This window comes from Mus musculus, chromosome 15, assembly GCF_000001635.26.
Source record: "Mus musculus strain C57BL/6J chromosome 15, GRCm38.p6 C57BL/6J".
Lineage (NCBI taxonomy): Eukaryota > Metazoa > Chordata > Mammalia > Rodentia > Muridae > Mus > Mus musculus.
This window is the reverse complement of record NC_000081.6, coordinates 78,534,863-78,554,931: the sequence shown is the minus strand read 5'-3', so window position 1 is coordinate 78,554,931 and position 20,069 is coordinate 78,534,863. Positions and strand designations below refer to the sequence as shown.

General features: G+C 51.9%; 1 protein-coding gene and 1 pseudogene across 4 annotated transcripts; both read left to right on the top strand.

The window, feature by feature from the left end:
• Gm6723 (predicted pseudogene 6723) lies at positions 1-747 on the top strand (annotated as a pseudogene).
• On the top strand, positions 5,567-17,918 carry Sstr3 (somatostatin receptor 3). 4 transcript variants are annotated; one of them, XM_011245531.2, is made up of 4 exons: positions 5,567-5,647; positions 9,738-10,796; positions 10,983-11,129; positions 14,347-17,918. In XM_011245531.2, exon 4 carries the CDS (start codon positions 14,387-14,389, stop codon positions 15,671-15,673), a length of 1,287 nt encoding a protein of 428 aa, XP_011243833.1. In that variant the 5' UTR covers positions 5,567-5,647; positions 9,738-10,796; positions 10,983-11,129; positions 14,347-14,386; the 3' UTR covers positions 15,674-17,918. The 4 variants fall into 4 exon arrangements, with proteins under 4 accessions (XP_011243833.1, NP_033244.2, XP_006520733.1 ...); NM_009218.3 differs by lacking the exon at positions 5,567-5,647 and having other exon boundaries at positions 10,587-10,796; positions 14,347-17,917; XM_006520670.4 differs by lacking the exons at positions 5,567-5,647; positions 9,738-10,796; positions 10,983-11,129 and adding an exon at positions 11,164-11,935.
• The last annotated feature ends 2,151 nt before the right edge of the window (positions 17,919-20,069 follow it).

Sequence of the window (20,069 nt, the reverse complement as noted above, 5' to 3'; positions counted from 1 at the left end):
AAGGTGGGTTCTGGGCCGCAGCAATGGCGGAGGCGGCGGGCTGGTAACGTGAAGGTGGGTTGGAAGGAGGAACAGCAGCAGAAATGCAGACAGCACACACAGGTTTAAGCCACACTGCAGATGGCGCCTACGGTCCGACTAGCCGCTGCTGTCCTGGTAATGCAGGCACAAAGGCAGTTATTCCCAGTGGAGCGCACCCTGTTGGAAGAGCACTGGAAGCCTCCCGAAATCCCAGCAAAAGCATCGTGCCTTTAACCCAAAGGCCTGGAAGCCGATATCGTAGATTTGCCCTCTTCGTGCCTTTCCCGACCTCTTTGGAGGCAGAAATCGCCTGTGGGTCCCTAGTTCCAGATGTCGAACCACACCGAGGACTGGTAGGGAAGGAGCTTAAAGTGAGCGGCTGCCTGCTGGAGGTACGCTGGATCGCGGAAGATTCTCGACTCCTCCGAATTTCCATCATCAACTTTCTTGACCAGCTTTCCCTAGTGGTAAACACCATACAGCTTTTTGGGCCCCCGGTTTCCCATTAAGTCTGGCTGGGGACCCATGTCTGACCTTATTTCCATCTCCTCCTAAGCAATATATTTTTCCCTAGGGAAAAGATTCTAGAAATAGTAACTACTGCATAAATGTGGGGGCCTAATATTTTTTTCCTGACTTGATCCTCAGGCACTTAGGGGCCATTTAGTCTGGTGCTTCAATGTTTGTTGCTGAAGAAAATAAAGCTATGCTGCTAATCTGCATTTGGAAAAAAAGAAGAAGAAGAAGTAATTCAGTCTCAGAGTCTATTTCTGGAATTTAGGCACTGGTAGAAAAGCTCATGGTTAAGCAGGAGAACAGAAAGATGTGAGGCCAAAGACCCAACAGGTCAAATGTCAAATCCTGTATATCATGTTTTGCATCTGGGGCACACGGTGTCATGATGTGAACGTCCTGGCACATATCTCACTGCTCTGGCCTTGCTGGCTCTAATGCACACTGCCTCTTTCCTGGGTTGGCTCTGCTCACTGCTCATGGTTTCCCTTGGCAGCTCTTCCAAGTCTCTGGCATCTCCAGCTTGGCCTGGTCTCCACAGCATCTTCACCTTTCTCCCCAGTTTCACACAAGAGGGGACTCTTGGGGCTGACCCAGACACAACCCCGTCCCCAGCCTCCCAGGATTTTCTTTGGAATCTGCGTGGTTGCCTCCGTGATCTTACAACCCTTCCACTCTTTGTGGCTGCAAAACCAGCGTCGTATGAACGACAGAAGGTCTGCCACTGTCTCTGTGGACCATGACTGTGGCTGATGAGCATGGTGAAAGGAATTCTGGGAAAGTCTTTTAGAAGATTACATTAACAGTATAGACACTGCCAATGGCTGAGGTCTGACCAATTCTTGAGATGGCCTTGAAGTACTTTTTCCTACTGGTCAGATACAAGGTCTTGGCTTCTTTTGTTGTTTTTGTTATTGTTGTTGTTGTTTTTTGTTTTCTGAGGCAGGTTCTCACTGCACGGACACAACTGGCCTGGGACTTCCTTTGTAGACCAGGTTGGCCTTGAACTCACAGAGATTCTCTCCTGCCTGTGCCTCTCAGGGTTGGGAATAAAGACGTGTGCCATTACACCAGCTATCCTTTTAATGGTGTGAGTCTCTTTAGCAATCTACTTCTCCTCTTCGAGTTAACTTTAACCATTCCTTTTCTGAGCAATCTGCAAGGTTTTCAAATCCTTCTCTGTTCTCACCATCAACATGGCTAAAAGCAGCTAGCAATAACCACGCTGTAACCTAAATGCTGAAATTCCTTAAAACTTTCTCTGCCAGATTAGTCAGTCAGCCACCTTGAAGCTGAGTCTCACAAAGTCTCATGGTATGGGGAAAACAGAGTTAGGTTCTTGGACAAACATAAGCAAACATAAATGGTGTGTGGTCTAGTTCCTAGAGCATTCATGTTCCCGTCAGAAGCTTCACAGGCACTGACTCTGTCCACATCTGTCTTAGTCAGGGTTTCTATTGCTATGACGAGGCACCGTGACCAAAAATAACTTGGGGAGAAAGGGTTTATGCACTCACAGTTCCATGGAACAGTTCATCATCAAAAACAATAAGAGATAGAACTCAAGCAGGGCAGGAACCAGAGGCAGGAGCTGATTCAGAGGCCATGGGGGCAAGCTGCTTACTGGCTTGCTCAGCCTGATTTGTTATAGAACACAGAGCCCACAATGTGCTGGGCCCTCTCCCAACAACTTCTGAAATCCCCTACAGCCAGATCTTATGGAGGGATTTTTTTGTCCTTTCAAATATCTCTACCTTGTATCAAGTTGACATAAAACTAGCAAGCACAATTGACCTCTTGTTAACTTGACACACAAACCCATCACCATTAAACCATAACCTTTCCTTGATTGTACTTCCCTACAACCACACATTAATATTGACATTACAATATAAACATTCCAAATTTTAGAAGTTCCAGAGTCTTTAAATTTTTTAAACACTTAAAAGTCCAGTCTCTTTAAAATAGCCAGTCTCTTTTAAAATCTGGTCTTTTAAAATTCAAAGTCTCTCGTCTGTGGGCTCCTGTCAAATAAAAAATTAATCAAATGCTTTTCTACTTCAAAAGGGAGGAACCAGGGCATGGTCATAATCTGAACAAAGAAACACCAAACTCCAAAAGTGTGAATAACCTAAACTGTCCAATTACCTGGGATCACTCACAATCTTCTGGGTTCTTCTAAGGGGCTTGGGTCACTGCTTTTCCTCTGCCTTCTGTAGCATGCACAGCTTGTCTTCTAGGCTCCGTCTGGCTACACCCCAGTGCTCTTGCTGCTCTTGGTGATCACCCCATGGTACGTGTGTCTTCAAAAATGCTCGAGTTCTGTCTTAGGGCTTCTATTGCAGTGAAGCGCCATCATGACCATGGTAACCCTTGTTGAGGGAATTATTTAATCGAGGTTGCCTTCCAGTTTCAGAGGTTTAGTTCATTACCTTGACAAGAAGCAAAGTGCATGAAGGTAAGCATGGTGCTGGAAAAGGAGCTGAGATGTCTACATCTTGATCCAAAGGCAGCAGAAGACAGTGTGCCATACTGGGTATAGCTTGAGCATATGAGACCTCAAAACCCACTCCCATAGTGACACAGTTCCTCCGACAAGGCCACACCCACTCCAACAAGGCTACATCTCCTAATAGTGCCACTCCCTATGGGCCAAGATTTCAAACACATGAATCTATGGGGCCATTCCTATCCAGACCACCACAGGTTTCTTGCTGCAACTGAGCTGCAGTTTTACCAATAGCCTCTCCTGGCCTCTCTTCAGGGACTCCAGTCAGGCTACACAGTGCCAAATCTCAGCTGCTCTTCATGACCCATTTGTGTCTTCAAAATCAGGACCACCTGGGGGTACTCTTGCACTATCAAGTTTGGTTGCCAGCATAAGGTACAATCTTGGCTCCTTCTGGAACACAGATTCTGTGTGCTGACTCCCAGAAGACACTTTCCAGAAGATTTCACCTCAATAATGCTGTCTCTTAATCACAGCTAATTCTTTAGCCGAACCTGAGCAGAACCAAAGATTATTCACATAAATAGCCCAGCAATCTGCTTCCCTCTGAACTTCATAAGTTGGGCATCCATTCTCTGCATTGCTTTCAACAGGTTTATCTTCCAAGCTCCTACAGAACGGCTCACTGAGCTCTCAACACTCAACGCCTTTTGCAGCCCAAAGTTCTGAAGCTTTTCCATAATCCTATTCAAAACAACATGGTCAGTTCTGTCACGGCAATTACCCCACTCCTGGTACCAATTTAACTTAGCTAAGTTTTCTATTGCTGAGATAAAACACGGTGATAAAAACCACACAGGGAGGGAAGGCTTTAAGGCTTCATTTACTCATGGTTCCATATAATATCTCCATTGCATTCCAGTTTCCTGAGGTTCAACCAGAATGCCCTAACCAGCTCTGCTTACAACATTCCAGGGATCTACCAGCTCATGTCAAATTTTCAGATTCCTCCCACTAACACGTTCTAAAGCCTTCTGGACCACATAGTCAAGAATTATCATTAGACATCATTTCACTTCTCAGAACCAACCTTCCTGTGTGATTTTTCCCCCCTCTTTTGGTGTGGTAGCAACAAAATATCTGAAGTGCATAATCTAGGGTCAGAACGGTGTTATCTTGGCTTGTGGTTCCAGAAGCTTCCATCCATAATCAGCTGGCTTCACTGCTTTTATATCCATGGCTATGGAGAGAAGGGTGTGGTGGAGGAAAGCTGCTTGCCTCAGAACAGCCAGAGACAAGAAAGAGGAAAACGGAGGGAGGTCTCTTGTAATATGCGTGGACTGTGGACTGGGGATGGGCACAGTGAAGGGAGTCTAAGATCAAAAAGAAAGATGGCGTCCATGAGCTAAGCCAAAGTGACTCAGGGACAGAATGCAACACCCACCCTGCCCGTCCATGACAGCGAGGCATTAACTGTCTCCAGGCACACACACTTTCTGGAGGCTACACGCCTCCTAAGCAAGAGAGCACTGTAGGGTCATGTGGAAATTCTTAGCCCCAGAAAATGAATATGTTTATTTTTTTAAGTAAGCAAGTGAAAGAATGAAGAATGATAGGAGGGAGTAAGAAATCAAGATCTCTGCTGTAGAGGGGGCCGGAGAGATGCCTTGGCTGGTAAGAGCAATGAATGCTCTTTCAGAAGAAAGAAGTCGTTTTGGTTCCCAACACTCTACCCCCCAACACACACACACACACACACACACACACACACACACACACACACACACACACAGCTCATAACAACCATCTGGTCACCTCTTCTGGCCTCCTTTGGCACCAGCTATACATGTGGTACACAGACATATATGCAGGCAAAAACTCAGCCACATAAAGTAAACGGTTTACACTCAGGAGAGTAGGACATACTTCTCCCCAGCGAGGCACACTGAAGCTGGCCCTCGTGACAGGGATGAGGGTGAGCTGGCCCTGAGGGCAGGGGTGTGGGAGAGAGCTGACCCCTCCACTCATCTGCTGGAAGGTAGCCTGGGTGCAGAGGTGGTGCCCTCTCCTGAACTCTCCTCACCACCTCCTGCAGTCAGGAAAGCTGGCCTCAGGACAGGGAGCAGGAGAGTTGGCCCAGCCCCTCTCAGGCTGCAGCATTTGGAAGAGTGCTACCCTCCTCATCCCCAGCTCCACTGTATCACAGTGTATCCCTGTGTATCACAGTGGAGCTCCCTCTGTAGGCATGGCAGAGGGTTTGAGAGCAGGAGAGCTACTTGCATCCTACTGATGGCCTCATTGGGTGGCCTAGCCAGAGCAGTGCTGGAGAGCTCCCCATGATGGTATGGATAAGGGAGAGCAGGTGGGCGGACCAGCTTAGCTCTCACCCAGGCCTAGACCTAGAACTTTGATTTGGTCCACTCCAACATCTACATCATCTGTGAACTGTTGGTGTGTGTGTGAAAGGGCCAGTCCTGCCGATCCAGATCTCCACAACACATGGCAACAACAGGAAAACTGGGAGGAGCCAATATTGATGTCACAGAAGCCAGGGACCTTGAACCAGACCAGTGACTCACTGCAGTGAACATTCCCAAGTGAAGATTCGTGGGTAGGCGGAGGGATAGACTGTGGGACACAGTGTGACACACTGCAGCTTCCATAGTGAGATTTTTTTATGCTTTGTTTTGTGTGTGTGTGTGTGTGTGTGTTTTATTTGGTGTGGGGAGAGGGAAGTTGCTAGGGCAAAGGGTGAATATGAGAGGGTGGGGAGATGAGCCAGACTGGGGTCCATGATGGGAAACTCGCAAAGGATCAAAAAAAAAGGTTGTTGGGTATTTTTAAGGAAAAATTTAAAATGCCTTTTGTATGGGGTGGCCAACACTTAGGAGCTCAGACCTCGGAAGGTTGAGGCAGAAGGATCAACTGTGCAAAATCACTCTAGGCTCCATAATGAGAGCCTTTCTCAAACACACCACGTTTGTGCGTGGGGGTAGGGGTGTAGAGAAGGCAGAAGGATGCTTCGGAAGATGTGTGCACATAAACACAACTAAAGGTCAGAGCTGCCTCTGAGACAAACTAGGGAAGGGCCGTTGGAGGATGGCTGTGCCTTCTTCGTTTAAAACCTTTTTAGCACAAGACGATTCAGAAACATGTTTGCGAATAATGCTTGAAGAACACAAGAGCAAATCAGAAATGAAAAATAATTGCATTGCAGACAGAAAAGGGAGGCCCAGGGGAGGAAGCCTGCCTCAGAGCAGGTGATGTCTAAGCTTGTGGGAAGGGAAGGGGAGATGTGTGTGGGGGCAAAGGGGTAAAGTGCAATGATAGGTCAGTGGGGGAGGGGAAGGGCGACACTAAGAACTGTGGCAGTGTCAGGAGTGACAGGTGGCCATGGGAGAGCCTCAAGCAGTCAGTCTGTGACTCAGCATTTTAATAGAGTCCCTGTGCCTCCTGAGTAGGCTGGTCTCACTGTGCTGTCTAAGGGTCTGGGCTGGGCTAAGAATAAAATTGACACAGAGCAGATTAAAGGGAGAAGGGCGTGTGACTCAATCAACAGCAGGGACAGTACAGGAGAGTTCCCTGATCACTTTCCCCATGGGGGGCGGGGGAGGGGGATGCTCACGTCCTCATGGGCTCTGGCAGCAGCTGTCCTGTGGGAAGAAGAGGGTTAAACAGAAAGCAGGTTCTACAGGCCCAACCTTCCCCAGCCCTGTCTGGTAAGCAGGTGGGTTATGATCCTCCGGGTTCTGGGAGACTCCTCTCATGGCCTTCAGCCCCTGCTTTCAAATTGAGAAGGGAAGGTCACAGTGTCCTTCTTGATTTTCAAGTATCTTTTGTTCAAAAGAGAAAATCAGTGTGATAAAGCAGGGGGTGGGGTTGGCATTCTTAGAATCCTGTGAAGACTGCTGAGGCCTCTGGAGAGTCAGCCAGGTGAGAGAGGGGAGGGGTGTGTGGGCATCCCATGAGCCTCTTCTCTGTCTCCTGCCAACCGAGGTCAGGTGCCTGGCAGCCAAGTGGTTCTGCTGAAGGAGAACACTGAAGTTCCAAGAAGTGGGTTTTACAGTCATGTGGCTGGGGACAGAGCCAGGACAGAGTTCCACTGTCCAACGTTATGGTCCTCGGTTCCCTCACAAGCAGGAGCTCAGAAGTTAGAAGTCACTGGGTCACAAGAGCTGCTGCAGTGTGTGTGGGGTGAGAGTGGGGGTAGGATGGCTCATTCTGTTATCTGCATAACCCTATGAAGTAGGAGCTGGCAATGAGGTTCAGAGAGGCTCAGACACATATTTGAGGTCACACAGTCAGTACAAAGCACAAAGCAGACCTGAGACTCAGCTCCAGAAGGAGCCAGCAGAGGGTGACAAACCCCAAGATATCCTTAATGGGGACATTAGTGAGAAAGTTTGAGAGTTGGTCAGAAAGTCATCTCATGTTTTAGAAGACAGACTTGTTTCAGTAGCTAGGTCCTTCCCTGGCCCCATGGTGATACTCCTGGCTTCCAGTTGTGTCTGGGCTCCTGAAAAACTATTTGTCTCATGGCACCATTGCTGGCCATGGGAGCCCTCTATTGTGAGGGTGGAGACACCATCATGGTTTTGCCAAGGCCAAGATCACATGGGAAAGCCAGCCAAGTAGCCTTTGCAGGACCCCAGCAGATCTGACAGCCCTGGGGGCCAGGCCCAGCCGGAAGTCAGGGATTTGGGATTTTGAGCCACAGGCTTCTAGACCCTCAGATTTCCAGGGCAGGGCCATCTCGATGGGGTCCCTCTGGATCTGCATTGTCCCTTGCTCCCAGAACTCTAGGTGTGGACCTATACCTTCCCCTCTCTGTTCTGGATTACCAGAGAAAGGGCTCAACAGGAGCTTTGGGTCACTTTTGCTGGCAGAATTGGTCCAATACAATAATACACCTTCCACTCACTCGCTAACTTCTAGCATGCCCTCAGGAACCAGGTGTCCCTTCTTGTCCCTCTGCTACTCCTGATTCATCAGGCCATCACCCACGAACTCCATGAGTTCAGTCATCTCTCATCCATCCATCCATTTGCCCATTTATCCATCATCCATCCATCATCCATCCATCCATCCATCCATCCATCCATCCATTTGCCCATTTATCCATCATCCATCCATCCATCCATCCACCCATCCATCCATCCATCCTTCCATCCATCCATCCATCCATCCATCCATCCATCCATCCATCCATCCATCCATTCACCCATCCATCCATCCATCCATCCATCCATCTGTCCATCCATCCATCCATCTACCTATCCATCAATCCATCTGCCTATCTGTCCATCCATCCATCCATCCATCCATCCATCCATCCATCCATCCATCCATCTGGCCGTCCATGCATCTATCCATTTATCCATCTACCCATCCATCCATTCATCTATCTATCGATTCATCTGTCTATCCATTTGTCTGACCATCCATCCATCCAACCATCCATGTGTCCACCCTTTTATGCACCCATTTATCCATATTCCATCCTTTTTCATTTGTAATGGGGTCGAATGCCTACTATGTGCTAGGCTGGTGCCAACCCAGGGCCTCCTTGGGAACCATGTCTAGAGCTTGACCTTGGGGGACTGACAGTCTAATACAGAAAATCCATGCCCAGCTTCAGATGAGTCACCAGGAAGTAAATCACAGCTGCGAGGACAGACTCTGGACATCTGAGGGTGAGACTCCCTGTCCTGGGGTCAACCAGATAATCGTTTGCCCCCCACATGGGGATGGTGTAAAATCAGTATTCTAGCTGCAGGTAAAGCCTGTGCGAAGACCCTGAGGCTCCTGCCTGGCCTCCTGCTCCTGTCCTTGCCCTGGGTGTGACTCCTGCAGCAGTGAAAGAACCTTGAAAACCTAAATTAAGGTCCAGACCCCTGCCCCATTCTCAGGAGCTCCCTGCTCACCCAGATTGAGAGGACCAGATCCCAAGATGACCATAAGTACCCCGAGGCTTAGTTGTGATTGCCCTACCTAGATCCTTGCTTGATGAGAAGCCAGCTCCTCACCCAGCCTCATGGTTACCAGCTCCATCCCTGTACCCAATTCCTTTTTGTCCCAGCTAAGGTTGGACTCTCTTTAGTGATATGGTGTGGATTGTCTGCCCGGGGTAAACTCCATTCCTTTTATCCCTAGAACCTGGACCCAGGCTGGAGGCAATGGTGTCAGAGAATGAATGGACAAATGAATGAATGAATGAGTGAGTGAGTGAATGAATGAATGAAATTGATAAGCTCAGAGCTTAGAGAGCCAAAGGGAATCTGTGGGTAGGGGGCAACAGGGATAGTGGACAGCAGGTGACTGGGAAGCATCACGCAGGGCTGAGAGCAGAGAAACACAGCACCAAGAAGTCCCCCCCCCACCACCACCTTGGACCCTTAGGGCTGCTCAGAGCTCATGTCTGTTTTAGACCAACAGCAGCCACAGATGGCCACAGTTTACTACTTAGTCTGTGCAGTTTACAAGCCAAGAAAGAATGGCTTATATAGGTAGGCACCTGTGAGGAATCTGATGCTGGGGACCACCACCTTCATGCACCAATGAAGCAACATATTCCCCCTCCCAGGGAGCGCATCAGCTGATGTGTTATGAACAATTGTCTTCAAGGGCAGTTGTTATTATTCAAAGTGTATCAGTTAAGAGTGAGAATTTGTTTCCTCGGTGTATACCTTTGACTTTCGGCTCTCAAAGCCTAAAATACTTACTTTCTAAACCATCTCTCTGCTCCTCTGTCCAGATCCAACTGACCCCAGCATCACAGTCTCCTGGACCCGTCCTGCTGCTCCTAGAATCCTCCACAAGGGATATGTGGGCTCGGAGCCCACATCTCGGAGCCCACCCTGCCCTCTCCTCCTCATTCCGCTGAGCAGCCCCCTCCCTTATGGGTAACTACGTCCCAGGGATCTGGTGCTGTCCTGCCTCTGGCAGGCAGCTCCCTCTCTCTGCTGCTCCCCTCTTTTTTTCCAAGTCCCCGCAGGAGCCAAGGCCAGCGTGGGTGGCTGAAATCTCCCCGGTAACGAGATCTGCCTCTCCCTCTCCCGGCCTGGCCTCCGCCCCTAACCTGCGGCCCCTCAGTCTGGCACCTGCTGTCCGGTGCTCAGTTCCTCTTCCCGGCCCCTCCCGCACCCTCCTGCTCCCCCCACCCCCCGCGTCTGCTGGCTCTCTATGTCACCATCTGTGGCACAATCCTTCTCTGTCACTGTCCCCACCACCCCCTCTTTCTCCTTCCTCCTGCCTCCCTCTGTCCCTGCCTTTTTCTGCATCTCTCCCTGCTCCTCAGTCCATCTATTCTCGCCTCTCCTCTTCGCTCCTCTGTCCCTGCTCCTTGCTAGGCATCTCTCCTTACTCCCCCTCATTCTGCCTTTCCACCCACACACTGTCTCCTCTCCCTCTCCTTTCTCTCTCTCCACCTCCGACCCTCCCCCTCCTTTCCTTATTTTCCTCTGGCTTCTTATGTCCCCTGCTATCTCACATTTCTGTCATCTTGAGAAGTGTCTCTTGCCACCCCCAACTGGGTGCCATCCGAAGACCCCCCATCCCGTGTCCGGCACCCTCCACGTGTCCTGGAGATGGGGGGTGACGTACCAGGTGCGGGTGACAAGTCAGGGCCGAGGACCAGATGGGAGAGGCGACGTGGGCTGACGTGGCCCCCAAGGACCTAGGAAGGGTCCACGCCCACGAACGCTGGACGAGTGTGCACCGTGTGGCACCCCAGCTGGCTGTGCTCTGGTGGTACCTGGCTGCAGAATGCTAACCAGCCTGGCAACTACAAAGGGAGTTCTTGCCCAGTGGGCAGGTAAGAGAGCTGAGGTCATGGGAACTTGGAGGGTGGGATACCTGGGAATCTCTAACCAGATTGAATTTGGGGCTAAGTCTGGGGCTGGCAAAGGGTAGGGAGTTCCAGAAAGCAATGAGGCTTCTGGTGTGTGGGCTGGAAGGCAGGAAGGACTATTAATCTCAGCATCTTGTGCCATCATTCCAGAGTCTTGGAGCCTCTGTGCAGCAGCATGTCAGAACTGGACCAAACCAGACGCAAGCTACCATCTGGCCTCCCGGGCCTCGAGCATCCCTTGAAGCTGGCAGTGGTGCCTCTGAAGAGCCCCCTCCACCTCTGCAGCAACCCTGTAAGGTAGGAATGAACGTCTCCATTAAAGTAGGAGGAGTCTAGTCTGGAACCAGAGAGAAGTGACTTGTCCAAGGTCACACAGCATAGCATCAGCAGAGGCTAAGTTCTCAGCTCAGGGCTTGAGGGGGTGGCTCTGAGGGTCAGGCTCCGGGCCTATGGCTCATGTCAGTCACTGCTGGCTAATAAAATCCCAGCCCCTTGCCGGGAGGGGGCGGGGAAGGTCCAGGGGTGCAGAGCACAGGTGCGTTGCAGAGCCAGCCAGGGGTCCTCAGTTTACATTGTCCCTGGATGTCCTGACTCTTGACAACTCCAACCAGAGGCCTTTAAGGAAGCCAGCATGGTCCAGGAGACAGACAGGATTTCTCACTCACCGGGTGGGTGACCCTGTAGAAGTCACTTAACTTCTCTGAGCTTCAACTTTCCTTCCTCATCACCTGCCCCAGCCTTGCTCCTTTGACTTCTCCCTGCTTAGCTTGCTTGTTTCCATTAGTACTTACTAAGTTCATGGTGCTAGGCTAGGTGCTGAAGGAAAGCACTTCGGAAAGGGTAGGTGCTGAGTGAGAGGAGTACCTGGCATGACCGAGGGGCCATCCTTAATTGCTGTGGTGCTTGGGAGTACTCACTCACCCTCTCTGTGTGTCTCTCCCCTCCTGAACAGTTCTGAGGAGATTCCACCCCCAGTTTTCAGGCAAGCTCATGCCAAAGATAAACCAGACAGGGAGGCAAAGTCCCTCCCTCCCTCCCAAGGAGGAATTAGATCAGGCATAGGATCGCAGAACCTTAAAGAAAAGACGGCATCGAAATTGCAGGTCTGTTTCCCCCCTCAGTGACAAGCTGTGATTTCTCTGTTCTGGCACCTGCCTGGCCCATCAACTTTGACTGCAAGGAGGGTGTCTTGGAGGGGAGCCAGGGTACCAGGAGGGATGTTCCACCTCCGAGTCTGAGGAGGGTCTGGCTGGGTAGCTGTGTTCCTGTGAGTGTGTGTGCATGCATGTGTGTGTACGTGTGTGTGTGTGTGTGTGTGTGTGTGTGTGTGTTTGTGTGTGTGTGTACATGCTTTTGCAGGCTATGAATGTGCTTATGTGAGCCTGGAGGGGCCATCCTTGGAGCACACTCTGGGCTTCCCTGAGGGCATCTGTGTCTCAAGCCAGGAAATGAGGTTTGCCTGGCTCTCCACTCTCCCTTCTCCTGCCATCCTGGGCACCTGTGATTGGCCACCCCATGGGAAAGCTATAAAGAGGCACTGTGTAAAGCAAGTGGGTTGAGTGGCCAGGTGACGTAGGGGTGCCCCACCCCCACCCCGGGAGCAGAACCGTAAGGTCCTAGATCCCAAAGTTCCTCACCTAGGATGGTTTGACTCCAGCTGTCTGGAGTTGGAGTATTCCCTGATTCAAGTTATGGGGCTTGAAAACCCTGAGACTCTGAGATTCATGGCTTTGTTCCAGGAATTTAAATGCTCATCTCTAGGCTCCTGTGGGGCTGAGGCTTTGGGCCCATGGTCCAGAGTTCAAGAGCACAAGCAGCCAGACAAATTCTGCTTAAGCCAGCAGGGTAGTGAAACCATCACAATACTGAGTCAGGGACCTGCACTAGCCTGGCCTCAGTTTGGCAGTCTGTAAACTAGGATGATTGGTCACAGGTCCTCCTATAAGTGCTTCTTCCTGTCTATGTCCCAGATTGTGATACTCCTCTTAGTTCCTGGACAGTTGGTGAGGACAACAGGAAAGCCACACACTGTAGGCACAGGGGTTGTGTCAGTTCTGAGACACCAGCTTTTCCTGAAGTCTTCTGGGGTCAGGGTTCAACAAGAAGCTGCCAGCTCTGTGAGGACACTACAGAATCCCACAGCCCACTGGCCAGATTCGCTAGACCCAGCTCAAGAGAGCTGAGGGGGCAGTGGGCTGAGGAACACATTCTGGAGCTCACAGAGCCAGGAGCTTGGAGGCTGCCAGAAACCTGGGCAACCTGGAGTGTATCAGGGAGACACCTTGGCACTCAGCCAAGGGTCTGTTGCCACTCTTGGCATCGCCAGCCTGTCGCCAGCCTGGTGCTCAGAACTGTCACATATGCTCCTCCTCAGGAGCATGCTGGGAGCTAGGTGCTTCCCCTTCCCAGGAGCCTCCTACATCCAGAGGCTCTGTAGGAAACCTAAAGCACTCTCAGCTTCTAGTGGAGGGGTCCAGACCCAGAGTGAGTTAAATACAGGAGTGAGAAGGGCAGTTTCTTAGCCTGGAGACTTCCCCTTCAGCCCACTCTGCAGCGGATCCAGGATCCAAGGGCACCAACCAGTGGGGTGGGAAGAGGGGTTTATTGGCTGGGGAAGAGATGGGGCAGAGGGTCAGGCCCATGGGAGGGACTGCTCTTAGCCTTGTACCTGGATGTTCTAGGAGCAGTAACCTGCTGAGGAGGAGGCCAGAGGGCTTCCATTTCCCAGGTCCCCAGGGTGCAGCCTACATCTTCACAAGTCTGCCCACTCTGGGTCCTTCTGACTCATTTGATGCCTCACTCATTGGTGAACGATGTGATTGAGTGAGAGAGAGAGGTGGGAGTAGTGGCAACGGTCCAGTGTTGGCAGATCTGCGGTGATTCAGGAGATTTTGAGTCCAGCAGGGGAGCCCAGAAGGGTCCCCTAGGCCCAGGCACACAGGACCTCACCAAGTGCCAGAAAATGGCTGCTCCTGCTGCATCCTCCTGCTGCATCCAGTGTTCAGCTGCAGGGCCCTGCATGCAGCCCTGCACCTGGGAGATGTGGCTTCAGATGCAGATTTCTCATCACCAGTCTGTCCCGGAGGAGGAGGAGTGGTCCAGGCACCCACTCACATTCACACTCACCCCTTCAGGTAGGGCTGTAGGTAGGGGACCCCATGGGATGGCCAGAGTTTGGGAGATGTCAAGGGCTCTGACTCCCAGGAGAGGAGATGCCAACAACTCACTGCCATTCTGTTTGGAATTGGAAGTCTGAGGGAAGTTCTGGGCTCTGCTAGAAAAGACACAACTATATCAACTTTTCCCTGGAGTTTGGGTGTGTGTGTGTTGAGGGTCTCACCCGAGAACTAAGAATAGCACCCCTCACCTTCCTGGGCTGTGCAGAGAACACAAGATGCTCATCGGGCTCTGAGTTGGCACATAGTAGGTCTCTAAGTTCAAAGTGGCAGTGGTGTCCAGTGTAGCACAGAGAAAGCATCTCTGTCACAACTAAACTCTGTTCTTCCTTCTGTAGGTTAGGGCTGGTTGGCTGCTGACTGATCCTCATCTCAGCCATGGCCACTGTTACCTATCCTTCATCTGAGCCTACGACCTTGGACCCTGGGAACGCATCCTCGACCTGGCCCCTGGATACCACCCTGGGGAACACATCCGCTGGCGCTAGCCTGACAGGCCTGGCTGTCAGTGGCATCTTGATCTCTCTGGTGTACCTGGTGGTGTGCGTGGTGGGTTTGCTGGGCAACTCGCTGGTGATCTACGTGGTCCTGCGGCACACGTCCAGCCCATCAGTGACCAGTGTCTATATCCTCAACCTGGCTCTGGCTGATGAGCTCTTCATGCTAGGGCTACCCTTCCTGGCTGCTCAGAACGCCCTGTCCTACTGGCCCTTCGGATCTCTCATGTGCCGTCTGGTCATGGCCGTGGATGGCATCAACCAGTTCACCAGCATCTTCTGCCTCACCGTCATGAGTGTGGACCGCTATCTGGCTGTGGTGCACCCCACACGCTCAGCCCGCTGGCGCACGGCACCAGTGGCTCGCACGGTCAGTGCAGCTGTCTGGGTGGCCTCGGCTGTGGTGGTGCTGCCTGTGGTTGTGTTCTCAGGAGTGCCCCGGGGCATGAGCACGTGCCACATGCAGTGGCCAGAGCCAGCGGCTGCCTGGCGAACAGCCTTCATCATCTACACGGCCGCACTGGGCTTCTTTGGGCCCCTGCTGGTCATCTGCTTGTGCTACTTGCTCATTGTGGTAAAGGTGCGGTCGACCACCCGGCGGGTGCGGGCGCCCTCGTGTCAGTGGGTACAGGCACCCGCATGCCAGCGGCGACGCCGCTCTGAGCGCAGGGTCACACGCATGGTGGTGGCCGTGGTGGCACTCTTCGTCCTCTGCTGGATGCCTTTCTATCTGCTCAACATCGTCAATGTGGTGTGCCCGCTGCCGGAGGAGCCCGCCTTCTTCGGCCTCTACTTCCTGGTGGTGGCGCTGCCCTACGCCAACAGCTGCGCAAACCCCATCCTCTACGGCTTCCTCTCCTACCGCTTCAAGCAGGGCTTTCGCAGGATCCTGCTAAGACCATCACGTCGCATTCGGAGCCAGGAGCCAGGGTCGGGACCTCCAGAGAAGACTGAAGAGGAGGAGGATGAAGAAGAAGAAGAGAGAAGGGAAGAGGAGGAGCGGAGGATGCAGAGAGGGCAGGAGATGAACGGGAGGCTCAGTCAGATCGCACAGGCTGGCACTAGTGGACAACAGCCACGGCCCTGCACAGGGACTGCTAAGGAGCAGCAGCTTCTGCCCCAGGAGGCCACAGCTGGGGACAAGGCCAGCACACTGAGCCATCTGTAAGGACCTTCAAAGAACCAGCGTGGTTCAGAAAAGAGCAGAAGCTGGGCTTGACCTCGGGGCTCGAACACCCACATGCAGTGATCTGAGCAGCAGCGAGAATGACCTTATGTACATGGCTGTCCTGGTCCTCTCTGGACCGCTGTGGTACCAGGGTCCAGTGATGGAATGTTTATAGGCTTGAACTCTGTGCCACTGTGCCAGGACTTGCTGTGTGTCCTTTGGCCGGTCATTTACCCTTTCTGGGCCTTGTTTTCTTCTTTTGACTCAGGGATGGGTAAACTGAGCCTGGATGGGCCCTGTCAGAAGAGGGGTCTGGAATCCTTACCAGGATCACTCTCCTTTCAGATCAGGGCCCAAGTTAAGAGAATTTGGGCCATCTGGCCAAGAAACAAGATATCTTGGTGATCAGTCTGTGTCTTGGCCCTCAAGGAGATATACCAGGACTTGGGAAATCAGAGATGCGGGTGAGCCAGGGGCTTACTTGGCTGAAACCTAAAGGAAGTGTTAGTTGGCGCTGTGGGATGCCACAGCTTAGGACCCAGGTGAGCCCTCCCCATGCTGCTGTGTGGTCTCGGCCAATCTGTTCATGCCCAGGCCTCCTACCTCTTCTGCAGGACAGTCCAGTGTCCTACAGACCCTCACCCCAGCCTCTGAGCACTGGGCCTTCTATGCTCCTGGACATGAGGGGAAGAATTTTCCAGAAGGCAAATGAAACCAAGTTTCAGGGGTTCTTACTGCTTGGGCCCCTCTGGGGCCTACAGCTGACTCGTCTTCTAATTTTGTATTCCTTCTCTGGTGGTGGTGATGGGGTTGAGGGGACTGCACACCACACAGGCTCAGGCCACCGGAGATCTGACTCACCCTATTAAGGCTATTCAGGTCAGCTACCTGGTCCCCAGGGCAGACACCATGCAGCAGCCTGAGGCAAGAAGAGGGAGAAAGAAGGAGAGGGAGATGAGGTAGTAGGAAGAGGGTGGGGGATGGGAGAGGAGGGAGGAGAGAACAGAACTTGGTGGTGATCCTGAGCCAACCTCCTGCTCCCCTTAGGCTAAGCTCAGTTGCAGTGTTGATGGCTTCAGGCAGAATCTGAAGAAGACACGTGGCCAGGATCCCCTGGAGGGTGCATGGGGCTGGTGAGAGGGGCACAGGCCATGATAGAGTCCTGGGAATGGGCTTGGCTCCTCAAGACACTTGGGAGGGATGATAAGCCCTTTGGGTGGGTCAGACCTCCCATCCTCTGTATTCCCAAGGCTCCAGCTGATGTGAAGACTAAAGGGCTGTTGTCAGGGAGTAGCCACTGTTCCAGCTGGTTCAGGACTTCATCCTCCCCTTCCCAGAGATGGTCCTTCTGGGTCCAGCAAGGCTGGCCCTGGAGAGGTTGGAGCTTCTGCCCAAACCCCCGCCCTACCCTGCAGAGAGGCAGGGCTCTCAGGGAACCCACAAATCCAGACATTGAGAAAGCTGGATCTTCTAGTCACCTCAAGCCACTTGGCCACACCCTCTGTCTCTGCACCTCAGTATCCTCATCATAACGAGAATGGGGTTCCTCAGTTCGCCAGTCTGCTGGAATTTGGGAGGGAATTGAGTCTTGCTGGGGAAGCTACTGCTGGCCACAACAGGGCTGCCTCGGGATACAAAGTGGCAAGGATACATAGTGGCAAGGATACAAAGTGGCAAGGTTACAAAGTGGCTAGGACACAACATAGCAAGAGTACAAAGTAGCAAGGTTGCAAATGTGGCAAGGATACAAAGTAGCAAGGTTACAAAGTAGCAAGGATGCAAAGTAGCAAGGATGCAAAGTGGCAAGGATGCATCATGTCAAGGATACAAAGTGGCAAGGGTAGCAAGGATAGAAAGTAGCAAGGATGCAAGGTGGCAAGGATGCAAAGTGGCAAGGATACAAAGAGGAGGTGACCCTACCTCAGGTTCAGCCCATACCCTGCCCCTTCAGTGGGTGGTTTCTGTGTCAGCTACTGGAGGTGAAGGTATTCATGAAAAATGGGGGCCAAGAGGTCCGAAGCCAAGGGCCAGGGAGAATGCAAAGCACCCCAGAAGGAGGAAGTTTGCAAACGTAGGCATGTGTGGGGCCTGAGGCCAGTCCAGGGCTTCCTCTGAGAAGGAATGGGATCAGGAAGTGAGCAGGCCAGCCTTCCTGGATGGGGCAGGTAAGGGAGGAGGATGGTCAGTTGAGAAATTCTTCGCTGCTTCTGACCTGAGCGCCTATCAATAAAGACAGTGACTAAGACCTTTTTCTCTGTGTTTCCAATGGCTGAGCGTGCAGCTGGGTGGCTTCTTTCTCTATAAGGCTTCCCAGTCCTTCAAGGGTTACACAGATGTGCTTGAAAGTCTGAGCCCACACCCTTGAAGATTTGCAACCCCCCCAAAAGATACCTCTTCTTACTATCATGTAAACAGCAAGTCTCAAAGCAGGAAGATAAGTGAGTACAGCTAAGCCACCAAAGACAAGGCCATGGAGGTGATGACTGGTGAACCTCTGCCTTTCTAGACAGCATGAGGTGTGGCAGTGTGACGGACAATAGAGTCTGGTCAATGGTGTGTGGTGGGAGGGGCAGGGTCATGGATGGACAATATAATCTGGCCAATGGTGTAGTGGGAGGGGCAAAGTGGTGGGGGAAGGGCCAGAGAGTAGCAGTAGGATGAGTGTGCCTATGTGGCCTGTGGCTACTGTATCTAGGTACAGTCGTACAGGTGTGTGTATGTGTGTGTGTGTGTATACGTGTAACTTTGTTCAGTGCATGTTGTGTAGAAGTTGCTCATGCCATAAACATGTGTCCAATGTGTTCTATGAGGCAGGTGCCTGCAGCCACTGCCTGTGCTACCTGGCAGTGTCCAACATGGGCCGGGTTTCTCTTCTGCTCCCATGGTTCTGAACTTACCAACACTGGGAGCCACTGCTGGGCCACTCTGCAGTGTGTGTGTGTGTGTGTGTGTGTGTGTGTGTGTGTGCCCACATGTATCTGAAAACCTTGACCTTTGCAGGGCAGGGATGATACAGCTGTGTCTCCAGGGCCCCGGCAGCGCAGCTCTGGACCTTCCTGTGAGTCTCTGGGATGAATACGTGAAAGAGTTAGGCCCTTGGGGTCAGACTCATGCTGTGATGAGCCGGCAGTAGAGCAGGGATTGGAAATAAGTCAGGGTGTGCTGGGCAGGAAGGGGAAACTGGAGGAGCTGGTTTTGGGTTTGGCAATTAGAATCTGTGATTTAGTCCTGAGCAGAGACAGAAAGGCAGTGACAGCCAAGCCTGCCTCAGTCCTCTTCAGCTATGGAAGCTGCTGACTTACCTTGATCTTGTCGCTCAGGGGCGGTTGCCAGGCAACGGCCCATGGCCACAAGCTTGTGGCTCAGGACTTTGTGCATTGGTAACAGTATGATGGGAGAAGAGCTCGGAGCCTTCAGGGTCTGAGGCTGGGGAGGACAAGGCTAAGGGTCGTTGGGATCCTCTTTATCTGAAGATGATGTGGGCCACTGTTCCAGAGGGAGCTGACAGCTGGGCTCCATGGAACCCCATGTAGAAAAGTTGTAGATCCCATCTTGAGTAGTAGACCCCAGGCTGTCCTGGAGATGAGCAAGGGGTGGTCTCAACAGAGTCAGGGGACTGCCTGTCACTGACAACCCTCAGGCCCTTGGGGAGTTCACTGTAAAGCTGTGGGAGGACACATCTCTGAAAGTCATGAGAGGGGTTGGAGAGATGGCTCAGAGGCTAGAAGCGTACTTGCTTCTTTTGCAGAGGATTGGAGCATGTGACTGGCAATTTACATCACCTGTGAGCAGTCCCAGGGATGGATCCCCTCTTCTGGCCTCCAAGGGTCCTGGGAGGGAACTGACTGCGAGTTGCCCTAAGACCTCCACATGTCAGCCATAGTGTACACACACGCACACACACACACACACACACACACACACACACACACACACACAGAGAGAGAGAGAGAGAGAGAGAGAGAGAGAGAGAGAGAGAGAGAGAGAGAGAGAGAAATAAAAATAAATCTTAAATATATATACATAAAATGAGACCCAAAGTTAGGTGTCTCAGGCCTTAGACTCCATTTTACTGTGAATCTGCTGTGTGACATTTTTTACTTCTCTGGGCATAGTTCACTTAGCTAGCAGAGACTTTTCTGAGGCCTAGCTGTGTGATAGCACCCTCCCTCATACTGGGTTGTCCTAGAGACAAAGTGATTGGGTAGGTCAGGGCATGGCTCCTGCATCTGGACGTTCCCAGGTCAGCCCCTTGTGCATTGCTCCTTTTTGGACACAGTGCGAAAGGTGAGTATATACCTGTACTGGGAGAACGTAGTGGGTGTGCACAGAGGCAGGTGCTGGTGCCTGAGTGTGCCAGGGTTGGTGTGTGCTGACACTCTACAGTTAAGACACT

What these genes read in the sequence shown, in the direction of transcription:
- Sstr3 (XM_011245531.2), top strand. Translation starts at nt 14,387, where the DNA reads ATGGCCACTGTTACCTATCCTTCATCTGAGCCTACGACCTTGGACCCT.